This window comes from Diplotaxodon limnothrissa, linkage group LG10 (genome assembly GCF_057381915.1).
Source record: "Diplotaxodon limnothrissa isolate DT_005_m linkage group LG10, D_limnothrissa_male_GT1.1, whole genome shotgun sequence".
NCBI lineage: Eukaryota > Metazoa > Chordata > Actinopteri > Cichliformes > Cichlidae > Diplotaxodon > Diplotaxodon limnothrissa.
Window position 1 is genome coordinate 8,618,387 of NC_140605.1, and position 16,404 is coordinate 8,634,790.

Sequence of the window (16,404 nt, forward strand, 5' to 3'; positions counted from 1 at the left end):
ATTTAACAATAAGGAGGAGGCTGGGAACTCCGTGGCCTGTCTCTGATGTCCTCATTGCACGGAATTTGACCTTGAATTCGAGATGGTAGTAGGGCTAGTAGTTATACTATGAAATGAGTCCTATCAAGATCAGTCAAAAAGGCATGTGCTCCCAGGGGGCCTATCACAGAGTGTCTGTTTTGGTGAGCAGAGTGTACTTTTTTGTGATCTGCTTGGGGAGTGTCACTGGAGTTGGTGACACCAGACTGATCAGGAAGGCTTGCTCTGTGATTGGCTGAAAAATGGACACATCCATACATATGCAATAATACTAAGTGCAATAATCCTTTCTGTCATCGTTGTATTTTTACTCAGTTGTATATAGTATTTGTATTTGTATTCTATTTTTATCTTATTGTATATTTATTTTATTTTATTCTACTGTATATAGTATTTTATTCTATTCTGTACAGTTGTGTACTGTATTTATTCTTATTGTATTCTAATTTTTGCCTCATAACTTTTGCACTGTCCACTTCCTGCTGTGACAAAACAAATTTCCCACGTGTGGGACTAATAAAGGTTATCTTATCTTATCTTATCTTATCTTTTGAAGCTGTGGCGAAAAGGTTACCAAACAATGGTTATGTATCACTGATGTATCTCTGCTGCCACAAGGACACCACACAAAGTTTTGATCCACCACTCTTTTCTTTACATTTTGTTTCTTTATATTAGCAGCCAGACTTTTTTATAATGTTTAAACTGCTGTTGTTGAATAGTTCTTCAGTCTTTCTGAAGGTCTTCCAGAGGTTTTCTCTGGACATGGGCTGTTTTGTCACTTATTTTTAGTCCAGTCCTGATCATCGGTACCTGAACATTTCCAGAGAAATGTTTGTTTGTTTAAGCCAATTAGCACTAACCCAGGAATCATTCACACACTAAAAAGGCCTTAAAGGATGAATCAGTGTTCTGTCAACACAAAATACCCAACTTGGCAAAGAACTTATTTCATATAGCACCGTTGAGTGCTTTGATACTGATGGCCTGTTGCAAAAACACATTCCTGTTAGTTCCCATTTCTTTAGCTGAATCTACAGGAAAAAGCCAGTTTCAGGTTGCAATACTTTTTTTTTTTTTATTTGAAAAACTGAATAAGTGAATTAATAAAAGTAGTGGTGGCCTTAAAAAATCTAAAGGAGTATACTACTAATAATGATAACAAGAAATATAATGCACACTTTGCAGGGTGTCATTCAGCAAAAGCTTTCGAAGTAAAGAAGATTAATGGATTTGAATGGATCTTCTTTCAGTGCTGAAAGCGCTTTTTTGCATTTGTCCACTAGATGGCGTTTTTTCTCCGCGAAAAACAGAGTTGTGTCTGTTTTCAGCAGCAACTTTGACCCAATTAAGAGAGAGGCTCATTGCACAATTTCACTGTTAAAGATTTACTCACTTTCCCCACTTTCAAGAGTTACTAAAATTCATCTTTATCACATGAAACAGTCATTTCTTTTGTAGAAGCAGGCTTCATTGTTTGCTACTTATTATGTTTTGTGTCTTCACACCACAAAGATGTGTATGAAGCAGGTCCTTCATACACCATACCAAAGCACTGTTTTCAGATGAGCTGCTGGTGTCAACGTTTCTAAGAAACATCAATTCAGGTTCTTTGACGCTTTTTAGCAGGGACTCTTGGCAATGTCCTTCAGTGTACCTGCTCAGCATGATGAATAATGCAGGCTCAGGTTATTCTAGGGTCCAACTTAGTGAATGTAAATTAAGTTGACAGCTCAATCTATTCTGTGAGAAAGCAGAAAAGAAATTTGGGCTTTTTTCCTCACAAAACTTTGAACTAACTGTTGTGAACTGCACCAAGAACAAATGTATTGAAGTTTCCACTTTAACATGTTCAAGCTTTTATTCATACCAATAATCACACAGTTTTGAATAATATAGTCAAACATGTCATGCTGAACCTACTTTACAGAGAAAATGTGGTGGTAGAAAGTACAATAGCCTGCTGTAATTGATGGAACCATGAATTCTGCGCTATATCAGAAAATCCTGAAGGAGAATGTCCGGCCATCAGCTCATGCCCTGAAGCTCAAGTGCCTTTAAGTTATCCAGCAAGAAATGAAACACAGCAGCAAGTCCACATCCAAACAAACAAGCAAAGAGTCCAGACTTAACTCAGATTTTGATGCTTTGGCATTCAACAGGCTGTTAGAGAAGAAAGAAAAAGAAATCAAAAAAGGCACATTAAAGGTCAATTTTAACTGTCTATTTGTCTCAACTAGATCTTCCATAGATTTTGCGGGCGATTCCCTTCTATACATTGTACTTGTTGTGTCATATTTCTCAGTTTCATTACCTTTAGGTGTTATTTGTTATTTGTGTTATTTGCTTTAAAGCTGTTATTCTTAAAATTCTGAATAAATAAATAAATGTCAGTATGTCCCTCCTTTAAATACAGATTTTTAAAACACCTCTTCTGTAAAATTTATGTAGGCACTTTGGTCTGTTTTTCCTATAGTTTCTCCATCATTGAGAATTTAAGCTCTTACCATTATTAGAAATAGTTTTTAGTGTACATTTATTTTCCAAGCAAAATCCCTCCAAAGGAAGAACCCGGCAAGCGTCATGAAATTTCATAGAAAATGCATTTTAAACCCTCATCAGTTATTTTGTTCCCAACTTTTTATCTTTGTTCTGCCTGATGTTGTTTCTTCTTCCCCCTGTAAAAATCCATTCTGCCTTGTTTGTGTTAACAAATTTTAAGAGGATGAATGTTCTCCATACCTCTCTTCTGTTTGCTGTTTAACATTGTTGCAAGTTTTCGTAAAACATTTTTTAATTTCATATGTTTAGAAATACTCTGAGAGGAATCCATTTCAATTTTAGTGACCAGCGCCCATGAATGAAGCACATATTCTTGGTATCTCTGAGAGTAGAAATGACAGCAGCTGGGTTTCTCAGAGACGTTTCACCTTTCATCCAACAAACCTGTTGAGGTTTGATGGCTGCTGGGCACGCCCAAGTTTCGAAGCTTTTGTGAGCTTATTAACTTCTCAGTCTATAAAGTTACAAGTGAGTTACTTACCCTCCCAGCCATGAAGTGAATGGTTAGGGTCACGTGCACCAAGTTGAGTAGATACTAATCTGTACTGGTAAATGTGTCAGGGCTGCATTGTAATGGGCTGATAGTGGTTTCATAAACCACGTCTTTTTTTCCCCTCCGCCTCTTTCAAACATTTACTCTTCTCCATCCCTGTGTTTCCTTCAGAAGAGCATCCCTTCAGCTGTTATGCGCATTGAACTGCATGCAAGACATTGCTCTGCTTTTAAGCCTGGGTAGGGTCCATGAGCTTCTGCCCCAGCAGTGCACAGAGAAATGTATTTACTGAAGATCCTTCCAAGCTTTCAACAACTATTGCAGTGTAATGATTAAAATGTGTTTCCATTCTGCTTCTTTTCTGCTTTCTGTTGGTGTGTGGTTTTGCTGGGTTCCCACCATCTTACATGTCCACTGCATGGTCCAAGAAGGTCGCACTTCTCCACTCACGACCTCCTGACTGACCCCAGTGTTGCTCTTCACATGATTTGTGTGTTCAGTGTGTTTTTATTTTGATCCAGCTTTCATCCGTGTACCAGGTAGCAGCTCCTGCAAAGTAGATCAGGGCTCCACACTATTTATAGAGTTTACACAGACTGGCCACTGTTGGAGACAGCAGTGAGCTCACACCTCAGCTGTGCCTCTGTGTATAGGAGCTCCTTTTATTGGCAATGAGTGGAGGTCAGGCAGAGGTTGAACGGGGCACGTGCAGTCTTTGGTCTGGGGTGAGATTAATTCTGTAGGATAAAGTGTCCTGTTGTGTTATTCCTCACACACATTTTCAAAGTAAATTAGCCTGGGAGATATGATATTTTATAACCCATGCATGGGTGTGCATGCACATCATATTTCTTGCATACATTGCTGTGTAGTCCTTAATGAATGCGAAACAATGATCTGAGCAGAAAACAGCCCGCATGTGTGAGAAAAATAGCTTTAAAAGCTGATTTTTGATACTGAAACCCAAACAGGACACATAATTTTAAGCTGTAATTACTGAGGGATCAAAAAGTTTCAGTGGGATCAGCCTAATGCGCTGAAAAATTTGAATATAAATATAATAAATACAGACTTATTATAGCTCAGGTTGAAACCTCAAACTGTGTAAAATACACAGCCCTTTCTAAGTTTTCTGCCACATGCATTCACTCAGGCAAAGGGTTTAAATACTGCACTGTCATGAGTGTAAGTGTCCTACAGCTTCTGTCAGGAGCTGCATTAACCTGATACACAATGTGTGTAACTGCATGGGGATTTGTCTAACCTTATATGTAAAAGGGACAAGGAGAAATGAGAGTTCAGTGTACTTTTAAGAACCTCCCACCATTATTTAATCACCCGAAGGCCACCTTGAGCTACCTGTGGAGCAGTCAGTAAAAAACAATGTTGATTAACTCTAGCTGATTTCCCCTATTTCCACAGAAACCTCAGTCCAGGAGCGTGATATTAATGTAAACAACAACGTGTTGCAGTGATACTGGCCCTTTCTCATCATACCTTCTTTCGGTGCTTTATCAGAGGCGATGCCCGAAGGGGGAGGGGCCACACTTTCTTCCCTGTCGTGGTTTGGTGATAGATAAGTACAAAACCCCCTCAAGAATGCCATCACATTGGGGGAAAAAAAACCAAGTCGCTGCGTTGCCTTCTGTGTCGAGTCGGAGACGCTCCAAAATGCAGCAGCTCATCCTGCCGGTTCTCCTGGCATCCTTTTGGACAGTCTGCACAGGATCAGGAGGTAAGTCTGCTTCCATTCACAGCTCGAGATCATTTGAAGCAACTGCCTGTCTTTATTTTTAGTTCTTACACTAAAAAAAAATCCTGCCACTCTTCCAGTCCTTAAAAAATTATACATACACACACATATATATATATATATATATATATATATATATATATATATATATATATATATATATATATATATATATATATATATATATATAAAAACAAAACAAAAAAAAAACACCCAGCACGCCCCTGCGGGCGGTTTATCCTTCAAGCTCGGGTCCTCTACCAGAGGCCTGGGAGCTTGAGGGTCCTGCGCAGTATCTTAGCTGTTCCCAGGACTGCGCTCTTCTGGACAGAGATCTCCGATGTTATTCCCGGGATCTGCTGGAGCCACTCGCCTAGCTTGGGAGTCACCGCACCTAGTGCTCCGATTACCACGGGGACCACCCGTGGTATATATATATATATATGTATATAAAGATTGGCGATTTATTTATTTTTCCGTTATTGTATGGCCGTTTTTGTCTTTCAGTCGTTCTAATTACAAATGAACTCTCCTTTTTAATTTGTCATGCCAGACACGATGTTCAGTTAAATAAGTTTATATATACTGGCTAAAAATGTAAATAAATAAATAAATAAATAAAAATAAATAAAAAGCGAACATTTCCGCAGTACCAAATGCCCCTCTACGTGAAGCGCTCCACCTGTCCTGTCCATCACGCCTCGGTAGCAGCGGCAGTGTTGGTGTGTGTGTGTCAGGCTCATCCAATCCGCACCTTGATATTTACACCGCTGAACTGAATGTTGAAGGGCAGGGAAGGATACAGAGATCCTGCATCAGCTGAGTCTGAGTCAAAAACAGGCAGAGCCCACATTCCCTCTGGGGCTCTGTGTTTCGGACACCTCTCTCTTGCGCTCTCTCTCTCGTGCACCTGCTCGGAACCAGGCCGAGCCAGTGATAGACGTTTGCGTCCCAGTTGCGCCTCTATAATCAGAACCTGTCGGTGAGAAATCTCTTTGTGTCCGTGCATTTATTCCATGTTGCATGGAGCAGCTCTGAAAGCTGCAGGGTCTTATTTGTGATAGCTGTCCACGTCAGTGTCCCATAGACCGGCGCGCTGGAAGCCTGGACCACATTTCTTTTCTGTATCCAATAATAAGAGACAAAAAAACCCCCTTCTAAATCTTGAGCCGTTTTGGCACGAGTGGGTAAAATCTGAAATGCGTTATAAGTGTATTTGTCTGTTTGTCTCTATGACACGCTTACATATAGCACAGTGTCATAAAAGCTCGTCTCCGTCTGCCTGTGTTCACATGTCACTGTGAGACGACTAATTAGTTTATCATTTCACTGCCTTTTGTTTTCTATTTGACGGTTTCCTCAGTTTTCCCTCTTGGCACAGCTTTCGGGCTTTTAGAAAATCATTCATATTGTTTACTCTCTCTGTCTCCGCGTCACACGAAGATCAAAGCCGAACGCCGATTGGTGGAGAATTGTGCGGACCGAAATCTGATTGGCCAAAATATGAAGGAGCGAGAGCCGGCCATAAAATTAGATATTCCGTTAATGGAGGAAGTTTCTTGGTTTCGCCAGTAGGCCTATTTGGTCAAGCAAAACGACAAATAGCGATCTGTAAAATTACAACTTGAAAATATTACGTAAAAGTGACATTTAAAAAAGTAATACAAATGTACTTGGAGTGGTTTAAATAACATTACCCTTTAATGGTCCATTCAATCTATATATATAATGGTGATTGGGGGGGGGGGGGGGGGGGGGAGGGATTTGAAATTCAATTCTGGATTTAACAGAATTCAGTGAAAAGAAACTAGTACGTTCTCTGCATCTCACAGCTACAGGAAGCAGTTGGTTCAGCTTGTCTCTGTGGGACTCATACAGCTGCAGCATCCGCATTCAGGCCAGCAACACTCAGTCAAGGCTTACAATTAATCATAATCTTTTATTATGTTCAGCATCAAAGACACTAAGCTTAATTAGAAATTTCTGCACTATTATATGTCCCCCCCCCCCCCCCCCCCCCCCCCCCCCCACACACACACACACACACACACTCACATGCAAATTCTGCTACAAGAGAAAATAATAATTACAATTTTTACAAAAAAATCAAACAAACAAGACTTGGACATGTATGTATGTACTAGAGGCAGTGTAGTGGTTGATTGTACCCCCTGAAATGCTTTCCCCCTGCCTTGTCTATTTCCAGTAGCCATTATCACGATGGAGCAGAAGGAAAAGGCTTGCCAACATAGCAAAGTTGCCAAGCTTTGACTTCCTTCACACACACACTGAGAAGAACCGATACAGTTCAAATATAGATCAGGAGACCCTTCCCATAATTTTCAATGGCATATGTGTTTTTCATATTTTTTCTTTTATATTTTTATAAATGTTTGATATTTTGGGTAGCTGCAGATATTTGTTTTAGAGTAAGCGGTGGAAACATACAAACCGATTGTGAAATTTTAATAAATATTCAGACAAACAAGTCAGAATGGGAGCTTGTTGATACAAGAAATTGGCTCCAAGTTTATTCCAATAGCACAGAAAGATAAAGCACGAACACTGACTGTTTTTTTTTTCTTTTGGTAAATAAGAAGACAATTCCAGACTATTAGGGGGTTTTGTGTGGCCATGGATAAAAGCTATCTTAATCCAATAGGAGAACAATCCACTATTTGTTTTTAGAGAAAAATTAACTATTGATAAATCAATGAGGCTTTCTACAATACATGGCAAGAGGAAACATCCTAGTCTGCTCTCGCAACAGAATGTGTCAACTAGGGTTAATGCTTCTGTCACACTGTCACAAGCATCAAACCTGTGCCTTTTAGCATGCAAATGCATTTTATCAGTAAAGCTTTTACTTTTTTTCAGACTGGTGCTATCAGTCCCAGTTTACCTGTGGTCATCAGTGCAATGGTAAGCATTTCTGATGGTAAGAATTTCTGATGGAATCATTGACGCAGTCATCCCTAGATGGGGTAGCTAGTGAGGAATGCAGTGCAGTGCAGTGCTATATATGGCCTACTAAAATATTAAAATGTACACAAGCCAATGAGAATGCTACAGTTGTTGTTATATGTAGTGCTGTTGTAGTTTTATGGATAGATTGACAAGTTAGCTTTCTAATAACCTATTGAAATGCTGCAATTAGTGAAAAGCAGTTTTTAAGACCTGCACGAGGAAACATGCTGTTACAACACACTGCTGAAACTAAAAGAGAAATAGCAAAACACAACCTGATATCATGCTGCTGAAATATTTAGTCTGAAGGCAGCATGTAGATGGAAAACTCTAAAGGACCAAGCATTGAGCCTTGTGGTACTCCATGCATGTGTTTAATTTAATCAATGACTCCTTTTAGTAAACTAGATATTTGGCCACTTTCTACTTTCTTCTTGAACAGGAAGATTATTAAGTATATTAGTGACTAGAAAAAAGTGGAGTTTCAAGTGCTACAAACTCCTCCAGACTGAAAATAATCATTCAAAAATGGTTGTTTGGTGTTTTTTGTGATTTAGTACCAGAGAAGTGGACCCATGTAAACTCAGCATGTGGAGGACAAAAACAGTCGCCCATTAACATTGTCACCAGAAAGACTTTCAAAGATGATCGCCTGACTCCTCTTAAGTTTCAGAATTACCAGGAGATCTTCACAAGCACAATCATAAACAATGGCCACTCCGGTGAGCTTATTTTCCATTAAAATTTAACTCGGCAACGTTTTGAAGCTGTTGTGTACGCTCTTCATGCTTGTTGTGTTGTCTGTTCCAGCTCAGGTCCAGATTCCTACTGTATCTACTATATCACATGGAGACCTGCCTGATGAGTATATGGCTGTGCAGTTCCACCTGCACTGGGGAGCCAATGGAGGGCCTGGCTCCGAACACACTATTGACGGGGAACAGTATCCCATGGAGGTATTTAAACTTGGTCCAACAGCCTGAACTGTTACTGTTCTGAACTACAGAAGTACTCAGAAGTACTCATGGTGACTTATCATTATTGAATGACAGCACAAATATTTTGTCTACAGCTGCACATTGTTCACATGAAGAAAGCTTACTCTGATTTGACAACAGCACTGAGTGATACAGAGGGAGTTGCAGTTCTTGGATTTTTCTATGAGGTCCCCTTTTTAAATTTTTCACCTCAGATGCAAAAACTATTCCAGACCTAAGTATGAAAAGTAAATGTACTAAAATGCGGCTATTTCAATTTTCAGCTGTCTAGTAGCAGTAACCGGAAGTATGAACGCATCATCAGTACTCTGCAAAACATCCAAGCAACAAGTAGGTACTAGTTTATGTTCAAACAATCAGACTCATGGCTGTGTAGCTTTGGCTATCTGTTTCCACTGTGGAGTTTTGCTTTGTTTTGTTTTGTTTTCAGATAGCAATACGTCTCTGTCTTCAATCTCCCTGGCACAGCTGATCCCGTCTGAGAAAAATCTAACGGCTTACTACCGTTATAAAGGCTCTCTGACCACCCCGGGGTGTACAGAGTCTGTGATTTGGACTCTGTTTGAGAACCCCATTCCTTTGAGCATAGAACAGGTCAAGAATGCACCTCAATTTAAATATATATTTCAGCCTTAAGCCTTAATTTTTAATGTTACATGGTTAAACTTTAGTGTTTTCATATAGTAGTTTTCAATATAACTTCTGAATCTGCAAACTTGCTGGTAATGATAAGTGTGAGCTACACAGGTACACACACAGGTACACATCTCTCAGAACTGCAGGAGTAAACATAAAAAGGCTCTGCTAGAGTACAAATACTTTCCAACCTTTTTTTTGCATGTTCAGAAACATTACTGTAATTGCACTCCTTTATGATCTTTTTCCACAACCTGGAGCCTAACACTCATGTTAATATTCTGCTCCCCCAGCTCCAAGCTTTCTCTAAACTCCAGTTTAAGGATGGCAAGCAGATGACTGGGAATTTCAGACCTGTTCAGCCCCTCAATGGCCGGAAGGTGTACCGCTCAGGAAGTGCAGTGATCCTCGCCAACTCTGCCATCCTCCTCGCCACCATTGCCATAGCCTTGGGACTGTCCGAACCCAATTAGAGGTATCCCATGCTGCACTGCAACATCCATAAACACAAAAAGTTCCACACCAATCAATCAGTCAAACCCGAATTTGTAACCTCTTCATCACATGTTTGCAAAGATGACGGATCATATCGTAGTGCAGGCATGACTCACCTGGTGTTCCCCCCCTTATGACACAAATGACAAAGGCGTTTTAGTAATGCCTTACGAAAGGTGCTGTAAGGGTTTATTAAAGCACTCATGCATGTGTAGTGAAGCAGTAGGTGTTATTTCAGCATTATGGTTTCAGAGCACACGTTTAGGCATTCACTAAGATTCCAAATCATCCTCCTAAACATACACTTTATAATTCATTACACTTTGTCAAGTGTCAGGCAAATTTTGTTTTTCCTAATGTCAGAGTGAGTCCCAGAGAGTTTACACTCTGAGTGCCATTGTCAGCCTGTAAACTGGCACGTGGTGTGCTATTCTTAGTGGAGCATAAAGTTATAAATAGCAGAACTGAGTCATTAAACTAAGCTGCATTTCCAAGGCGATGGTCAAAGGAGTCAGCAGCTTGGTCATTCTTTCATGGTCCAGGCGCACACCGCAGGGCTGTCAGGTGACTCACTCGCAGCCACTCAGCTAGCAGGTGGTATGGTAAAGGGTGGGAGGGTTTAAGGTCAAGCCTTTTTCCCGCCAGAATCCAGCGTTGAAAACATTTACGAGGGACAACTACAGCCTGACCTAAGAGCAGCTGCAAACCTTCTCCTCCCACCCCATGGCAACTTACACCAGAGGGAAAGATGAAGGTGCAGCGATACTAATTGCAGGTCACAAAATGGCTGAGAGTGTCTGTAGCTCAAGGACACAGTTATACTTTGGAGAACAGACCAGCATATCTTGTCAAACCAGCATTATTAATTTTTTGCATTTCAAACACGATTAGCATGAATCTGCATGTTTATTACGAGATACATGCACAAAACAGAGCTTGCCAAATTTACATGCAAACACCTCAGTCAATCTGTTTGTTTTTGTTTGTTGGTTTTTTTTTTCCAGTTTTTGACACATAAAGTTCAGTAAGCTACGTAATCATGACAACATAGAACTGTGTTCATGGCTTGTAGTACGGGCTCTGGAAGGCACTGAATGTTATCGACTGTGAATTACACCCCACTGATTTGTTTGGGAGGGCTTATTATGTATTCTGTGCAATTTTCCAGGAAGATTTATTGTGATGACCTAGGAAAAGGAATCTGTATATTTTCCATTGTTTCACAAGGCTTCACGTTATATTTCTATGCTGTACACTGATGTATTTATATATGTAATGAATGTGTATAATGATATGAGACTGCAATTGATATTTATGTATTCCAAGAATAGTGCTGAATGCAAAGCATCAACCTGTTCATGACTTATAGAGTTTACTTGTGATGTTCAAGTGTATGAGACTGTCAGGTTGTAGTTCTTCAAATGATATGGAGAATGTGTTCCAGCTGAACAATAAAATACCTAAATGCCTTTTTAATGACTGTGTCTTCTGCTTGCATGGGCACAATTCAAGCTATTTGACCCACTGATCAAAATCAGTGTCTGTTCTGGGTCTGGCTGCGCTGTGAAAGCTGATATGAGAATACACTTTTTTGGCTTTGTTGTTTGTCTGCTGGCTCAGACACACAGACGGGCTTCTCGGTTTGCTGACTGATAACCCTTCGGTCTGTCCAGAGAGTCTCAGACTCTCTGGAAGAGAAGAGTTTCTCATCTCTTAATCCTTTTCTAATTGACTCGTTCTTGTTCTTCAAGAAGTTCGAATAAGAGGTTGTTTTATCTTACACAGCTCACTATCAAAGGTATAGCAGAGGTACACAAACACATTAAAATCTACTAAAAATATTTTTTAAATTGATCTCTGAGACAGTTTGCAGACACTAGTTGCAAGTTATTTAACACCCCACCCACCTCCTCCAATCCCTTGTCATTAAAGAATCAAAAGACTTCTTGTTAAAGACCTTGGAAGACCTCTCACTGAGGCATGCACAGAGGCTGTGCGAGAGTATACACAAAAGCTTGAATGAAAGAGGTGCCTTCATTCTCCTCCACAGGCATCCAATAGGTTTTTCAGTTGAGGAGGAGGAGGAGGAGTTGGAGAGCTTGTGGATCAAGGGAACAAGGGGTGGATGCTTAATATCTGGGACCTTGCTGTTTTCTAGTCAACAGGACAGCACCGATATAACCACACCATCTCCTTAATCTCACCTCAAATCCCCCAAGTCTCTGGGGTTTCAGTGACAAAGGGCACTGTTTTCTCAGGAAGAAACCAGAGGCATCCTCATTTTGAATCTTACCAGATAGCCAGCTGCAATTAAAGGTCACTGGGCTGGTCTTTGTGCATGAGGTCAGGAAAACAACACACTGCTTGACCTATACTGCCACTCCTCTTCCTTCCTCCTGGATCTCACTGTTGAAAATCAATCCCACAAATCAGTACTTCACATACTTCTATGTGAAGTAACACCCAATTAACTTTATTCTAATTCCGCCTGATAAATTTGTTATTGTGTTGTCAATGATATAGCTCAGAGGTGATATCTAATAGGCTATCACTAAGCAATCACTTGGTGTTGGCTTTCTCTGTGGTAGAGTATCGCTTCCTGTTCCTGTTACAGTGCACAGTGGTGTTTATGTGTAGCTTATCTCAGTAGCCAATTTGATTTAAAAACTTATAAAAATCGTCTTATTTCACACTGTAATCTTAACGTACTTTATCCAAAGCACACTCTCTCTTGATTTACCCTTTAATTATATTCACAATATTCACTTACTGTGTCTTTAGGGATTCACTAGCTTAGCTTAGCTTGTAGCCAATTCGCTAGCAGCATGGCCTCTTCACCTGTCCTTCCTGCACTTTCCTGCTCATTGTGTCAGATGTTTACTCCTCGGCCTCCAATTTGTTTCTGTAACACACATTAAGGTAAATTATGGAGTACCACAGGGTTCCGTGTCAGGACCAGTTGTGTTTACATAATACATACTTCCCAAAGTCAGTATCATTAGAAGGCATAACATACATTTTCACTACTATGCAGATGACACCCAAATTAATCTATCCATGAAGCCATATAACACACCCTTAATATTACTGGGATAGAAATTTGGAATAAGCAATGAAAGGGAAGCAAACATTCAATTCTTTTTAAATTAAAATAAGAGTAGAAGGGCCGAATGAAGTTTTGTACCCAGAGTATGCAAAATGGCTTTCATTCTTGTGAAAGGACAAAAACACAGCAAGGGAAGATTAACAGCTAATTTCTTTTAGGAGCCTCCTTTTCACTGTGCAGATATTGATACCACCATTAGCATAAAATCTCCATCAATGGGGACAATATGCTGCCATTTAAATGCAGGGGTTAACACCAGTTTACATGCATTCCTGTCACTGGTGATAAGACTGAATGTGAAGAATTTAAAAGCCTTTTGATCTCAGTGTAATGCAATCATTCTCTGTTTCAGTGAGGCTTGCTCTTCAGTGGGTCAGAGGTCGTTGTGGTCTAACTTTACACAATACAAGGAGTTTGAATGTCTTAATCGTATGCCTTGTGTGCACATGTGGCTGAGCTCTGAGGTGCTTGAATGTGCCATCTTGTTAGGAGGCAGTGAAATCAGCTGCTACAGTCAGTCTGAGTCGGTAAAGCAGACAGACCTGAGGCTGCTCGTCAGTAGACTTGCGCTAAAGCAGTAAGTGAACCACTGTAATCCTTTTTAGAAGCAGCAGCTTTAGGCAAGTGATCTGGGCTAGTTTGGCCAACAATGCACAACACTTCATTGAGCGATAAGAGAGGGGAGCACACTAGTATTAGAACCTCGATCCAAAAAATATTCCTCTTCGTTGGACCTCATTTGAATTTGAATAGTGTTAAGATGTCTGCATGTAAACTGAAAGAGTTACTATGACTAAAATTCAGCTGAGTTGGGCTGTGAGTAATATATTGTTGCAGTTGCATGATTGTCATCAGTGTTTTCCAGGAACAGCCCAAAAATCTCAGCATCCCACAAATGGCATCAGTTTTAAAGGTCAGATGACTGCAAGAACTGATGGTCATCACTTGATGCATTCCCCTCTAAACGTAGTTATTATTTGCCTAAGTGGTTTTGCTGATTGATTTGGCTCATTATTATGCATGCAGGAATGTAAGTATAAGCCTTGAAAAAACGATGTGAATGTACCCTTTAATATAATATGAACTTGAATGTGCTTTCAACAAAACTGCCTGAAGGAAAACATTTAAAGGTGCAGTATTAATATGAATCTTGTTTCTTTGAAAAAGCTTCCATCACATATTTGCTACAGATTAAGTAACAATAAGTGACAATAGTGGCATGGCAGTACAGATTCCCCTGCAGTTTCTAGTTCCAGGATATCTGTGTATACTGATTAAATATTATTACACAATATGAACCAGATGTAATTCATTCTTGGTGCCTAAAAGTCTCAGAGTGTACAGGATTGAAAGAAAGAATTTTACCCTGCTTTTCCTTCTTTTTGTATTGCAAACCATTTACTAAGAAGGTAACATGCTGTCCACAGGCCTATGACATAAGGGTAGACTTTGCCTGGAAGAAAAAGTTATGTTAAGTTTAGTCAAACAAACATTATCAGTGTAAATTTACTCACAAAACCAACACTAGACTGTCCACGTGAGAAACGGAAGGGACAGAAATCAAATTATATGCACTAGGTTATCGTCAGAAAGACACTTTTGTTGGCACTTTTGTCGTAAAAAGGCACTTCATGGTGACCTGAAAGTAGACTTTGACTAAGTTGATGTCAATCAACAGGAAGATATCTCAGGCAGGGAGAATACACCCCACTATCAGAAACAAAGGTACCTTGAGTACCAGCATTCACAAAGAGCCGGAGGCAAACATGGAGAAGTTGTTCTGTTTCTGCCAACAATGCTATTTGACTGCATTGTTCTCAGAGCACAGACCAGTCACAGGGTGAGGGGGCTTTTGGAAGTACATGAGAAGATTCAAGATGACCCCGCATTCCTTGAACAACTTGATTTTTAAAAGGATGGGAAAAAATTGAATAGATGTATATATTTTGACCATATAGTATCATAATATTTTGACCATGTAGTATCATATAGTATGTATTGTTTTAAGGTTTTCTCTCTCTCTGTGGCTTGGAGAGTAATTTGAGGGAAATAATGTGCAAAAATGTGCCAAAGGACACAGAATTCCTTCCAAAGGTGGGACTGCAGGACACAGTGCACACTCACACATCCTGAACAAAGACTACTCTTACTAATATTCACCAATTCCATATCCTCAGTTGAGGATGTGATAACACCCATGGTCTGTTATGTATTGTACCTATATTTGAGTAAACGCAATCCATCCTCCTATCTTCTGGTGGTGTAGTGGTGCCACATTTATTTATTTATTTATTTATTTATTGTCTGGCTGGTGGCACTCCCTGTTCATGTGAGTATTAGATGTGAGTAAATTACATGAGTCATTCTGACCAGTCACAATGAAAGTTAAAAGGGTGATGCCTGCTGCTATATCAGAATTAGCCAGAAACGCCCTTGGCTTTTTGTTGTGAAGAGCTCTGTTTAGTTGTCACTATAATGTAACGTGAATATGCATGACTTTAGGTGTTACATAATAACCAATGGTATGCATGTGTATATGTGATGATGTCACACAGGGAGACAGAGCCAGCTGATAATATATGTGTTGCTGCTTTTTTATTGTTGCCTTGCTGTATAATGAAAATTGATGCATGCTAAAGAGTGTGATTTCTCTGATTTATTCCTACCTTTCCACTACACGGCACACGTGAAATGTAACACTGAGGTCAAGGAGAGAAGTGAATTAGTTATTAATTGGACAGCACTTGCTCATGAAGTTAGAGTTAGCTCTATTAGAGTTACAGTGGGGCAAAAAAGTATTTAGTCAGCCACCGATTGTGCAAGTTCCCCCACTTAAAATGATGACAGAGGTCAGTAATTTGCACCAGAGGTACACTTCAACTGTGAGAGACAGAATGTGAAAAAAAAATCCATGAATCCACATGGTAGGATTTGTAAAGAATTTATTCGTAAATTAGGGTGGAAAATAAGTATTTGGTCACCTCAAACAAGGAAAATCTCTGGCTCTCACAGACCTGTAACGTCTCCTGTAAGAAGCTTTTCTGTCCCCCACTCGTTACCTGTATGAATGGCACCTGTTTGAACTCATCATCTGTATAAAAGACACCTGTCCACAGCCTCAAACAGTCAGACTCCAAACTCCGCCATGGCCAAGACCAAAGAGCTTTCGGAGGACACCAGGAAAAGTATTGTAGACCTGCACCAGACTGGGAAGAGTGAATCTACAATAGGCAAGCAGCTTGGTGTGAAAAAATCAACTGTGGGAGCAATCATCAGAAAATGGAAGACATACAAGACCACTGATAATCTCCCACAATCTGGGGCTCCACGCAAGATCTCATCCCGTGGGGTCAAA

The 16,404-nt window shown here is 40.0% G+C and overlaps 1 protein-coding gene across 1 annotated transcript; it reads left to right on the forward strand.

Annotated features, from left to right (window-relative positions):
* The first annotated feature begins 4,693 nt into the window (after positions 1-4,693).
* Positions 4,694-10,690, forward strand: ca4a (carbonic anhydrase 4a). Its single transcript, XM_085363376.1, has 8 exons — positions 4,694-4,829; positions 7,725-7,769; positions 8,372-8,536; positions 8,625-8,770; positions 8,887-8,979; positions 9,076-9,142; positions 9,243-9,406; positions 9,742-10,690. Exons 1-8 carry the CDS (start codon positions 4,694-4,696, stop codon positions 9,919-9,921), a joined length of 996 nt encoding a protein of 331 aa, XP_085219502.1. The 3' UTR covers positions 9,922-10,690.
* The last annotated feature ends 5,714 nt before the right edge of the window (positions 10,691-16,404 follow it).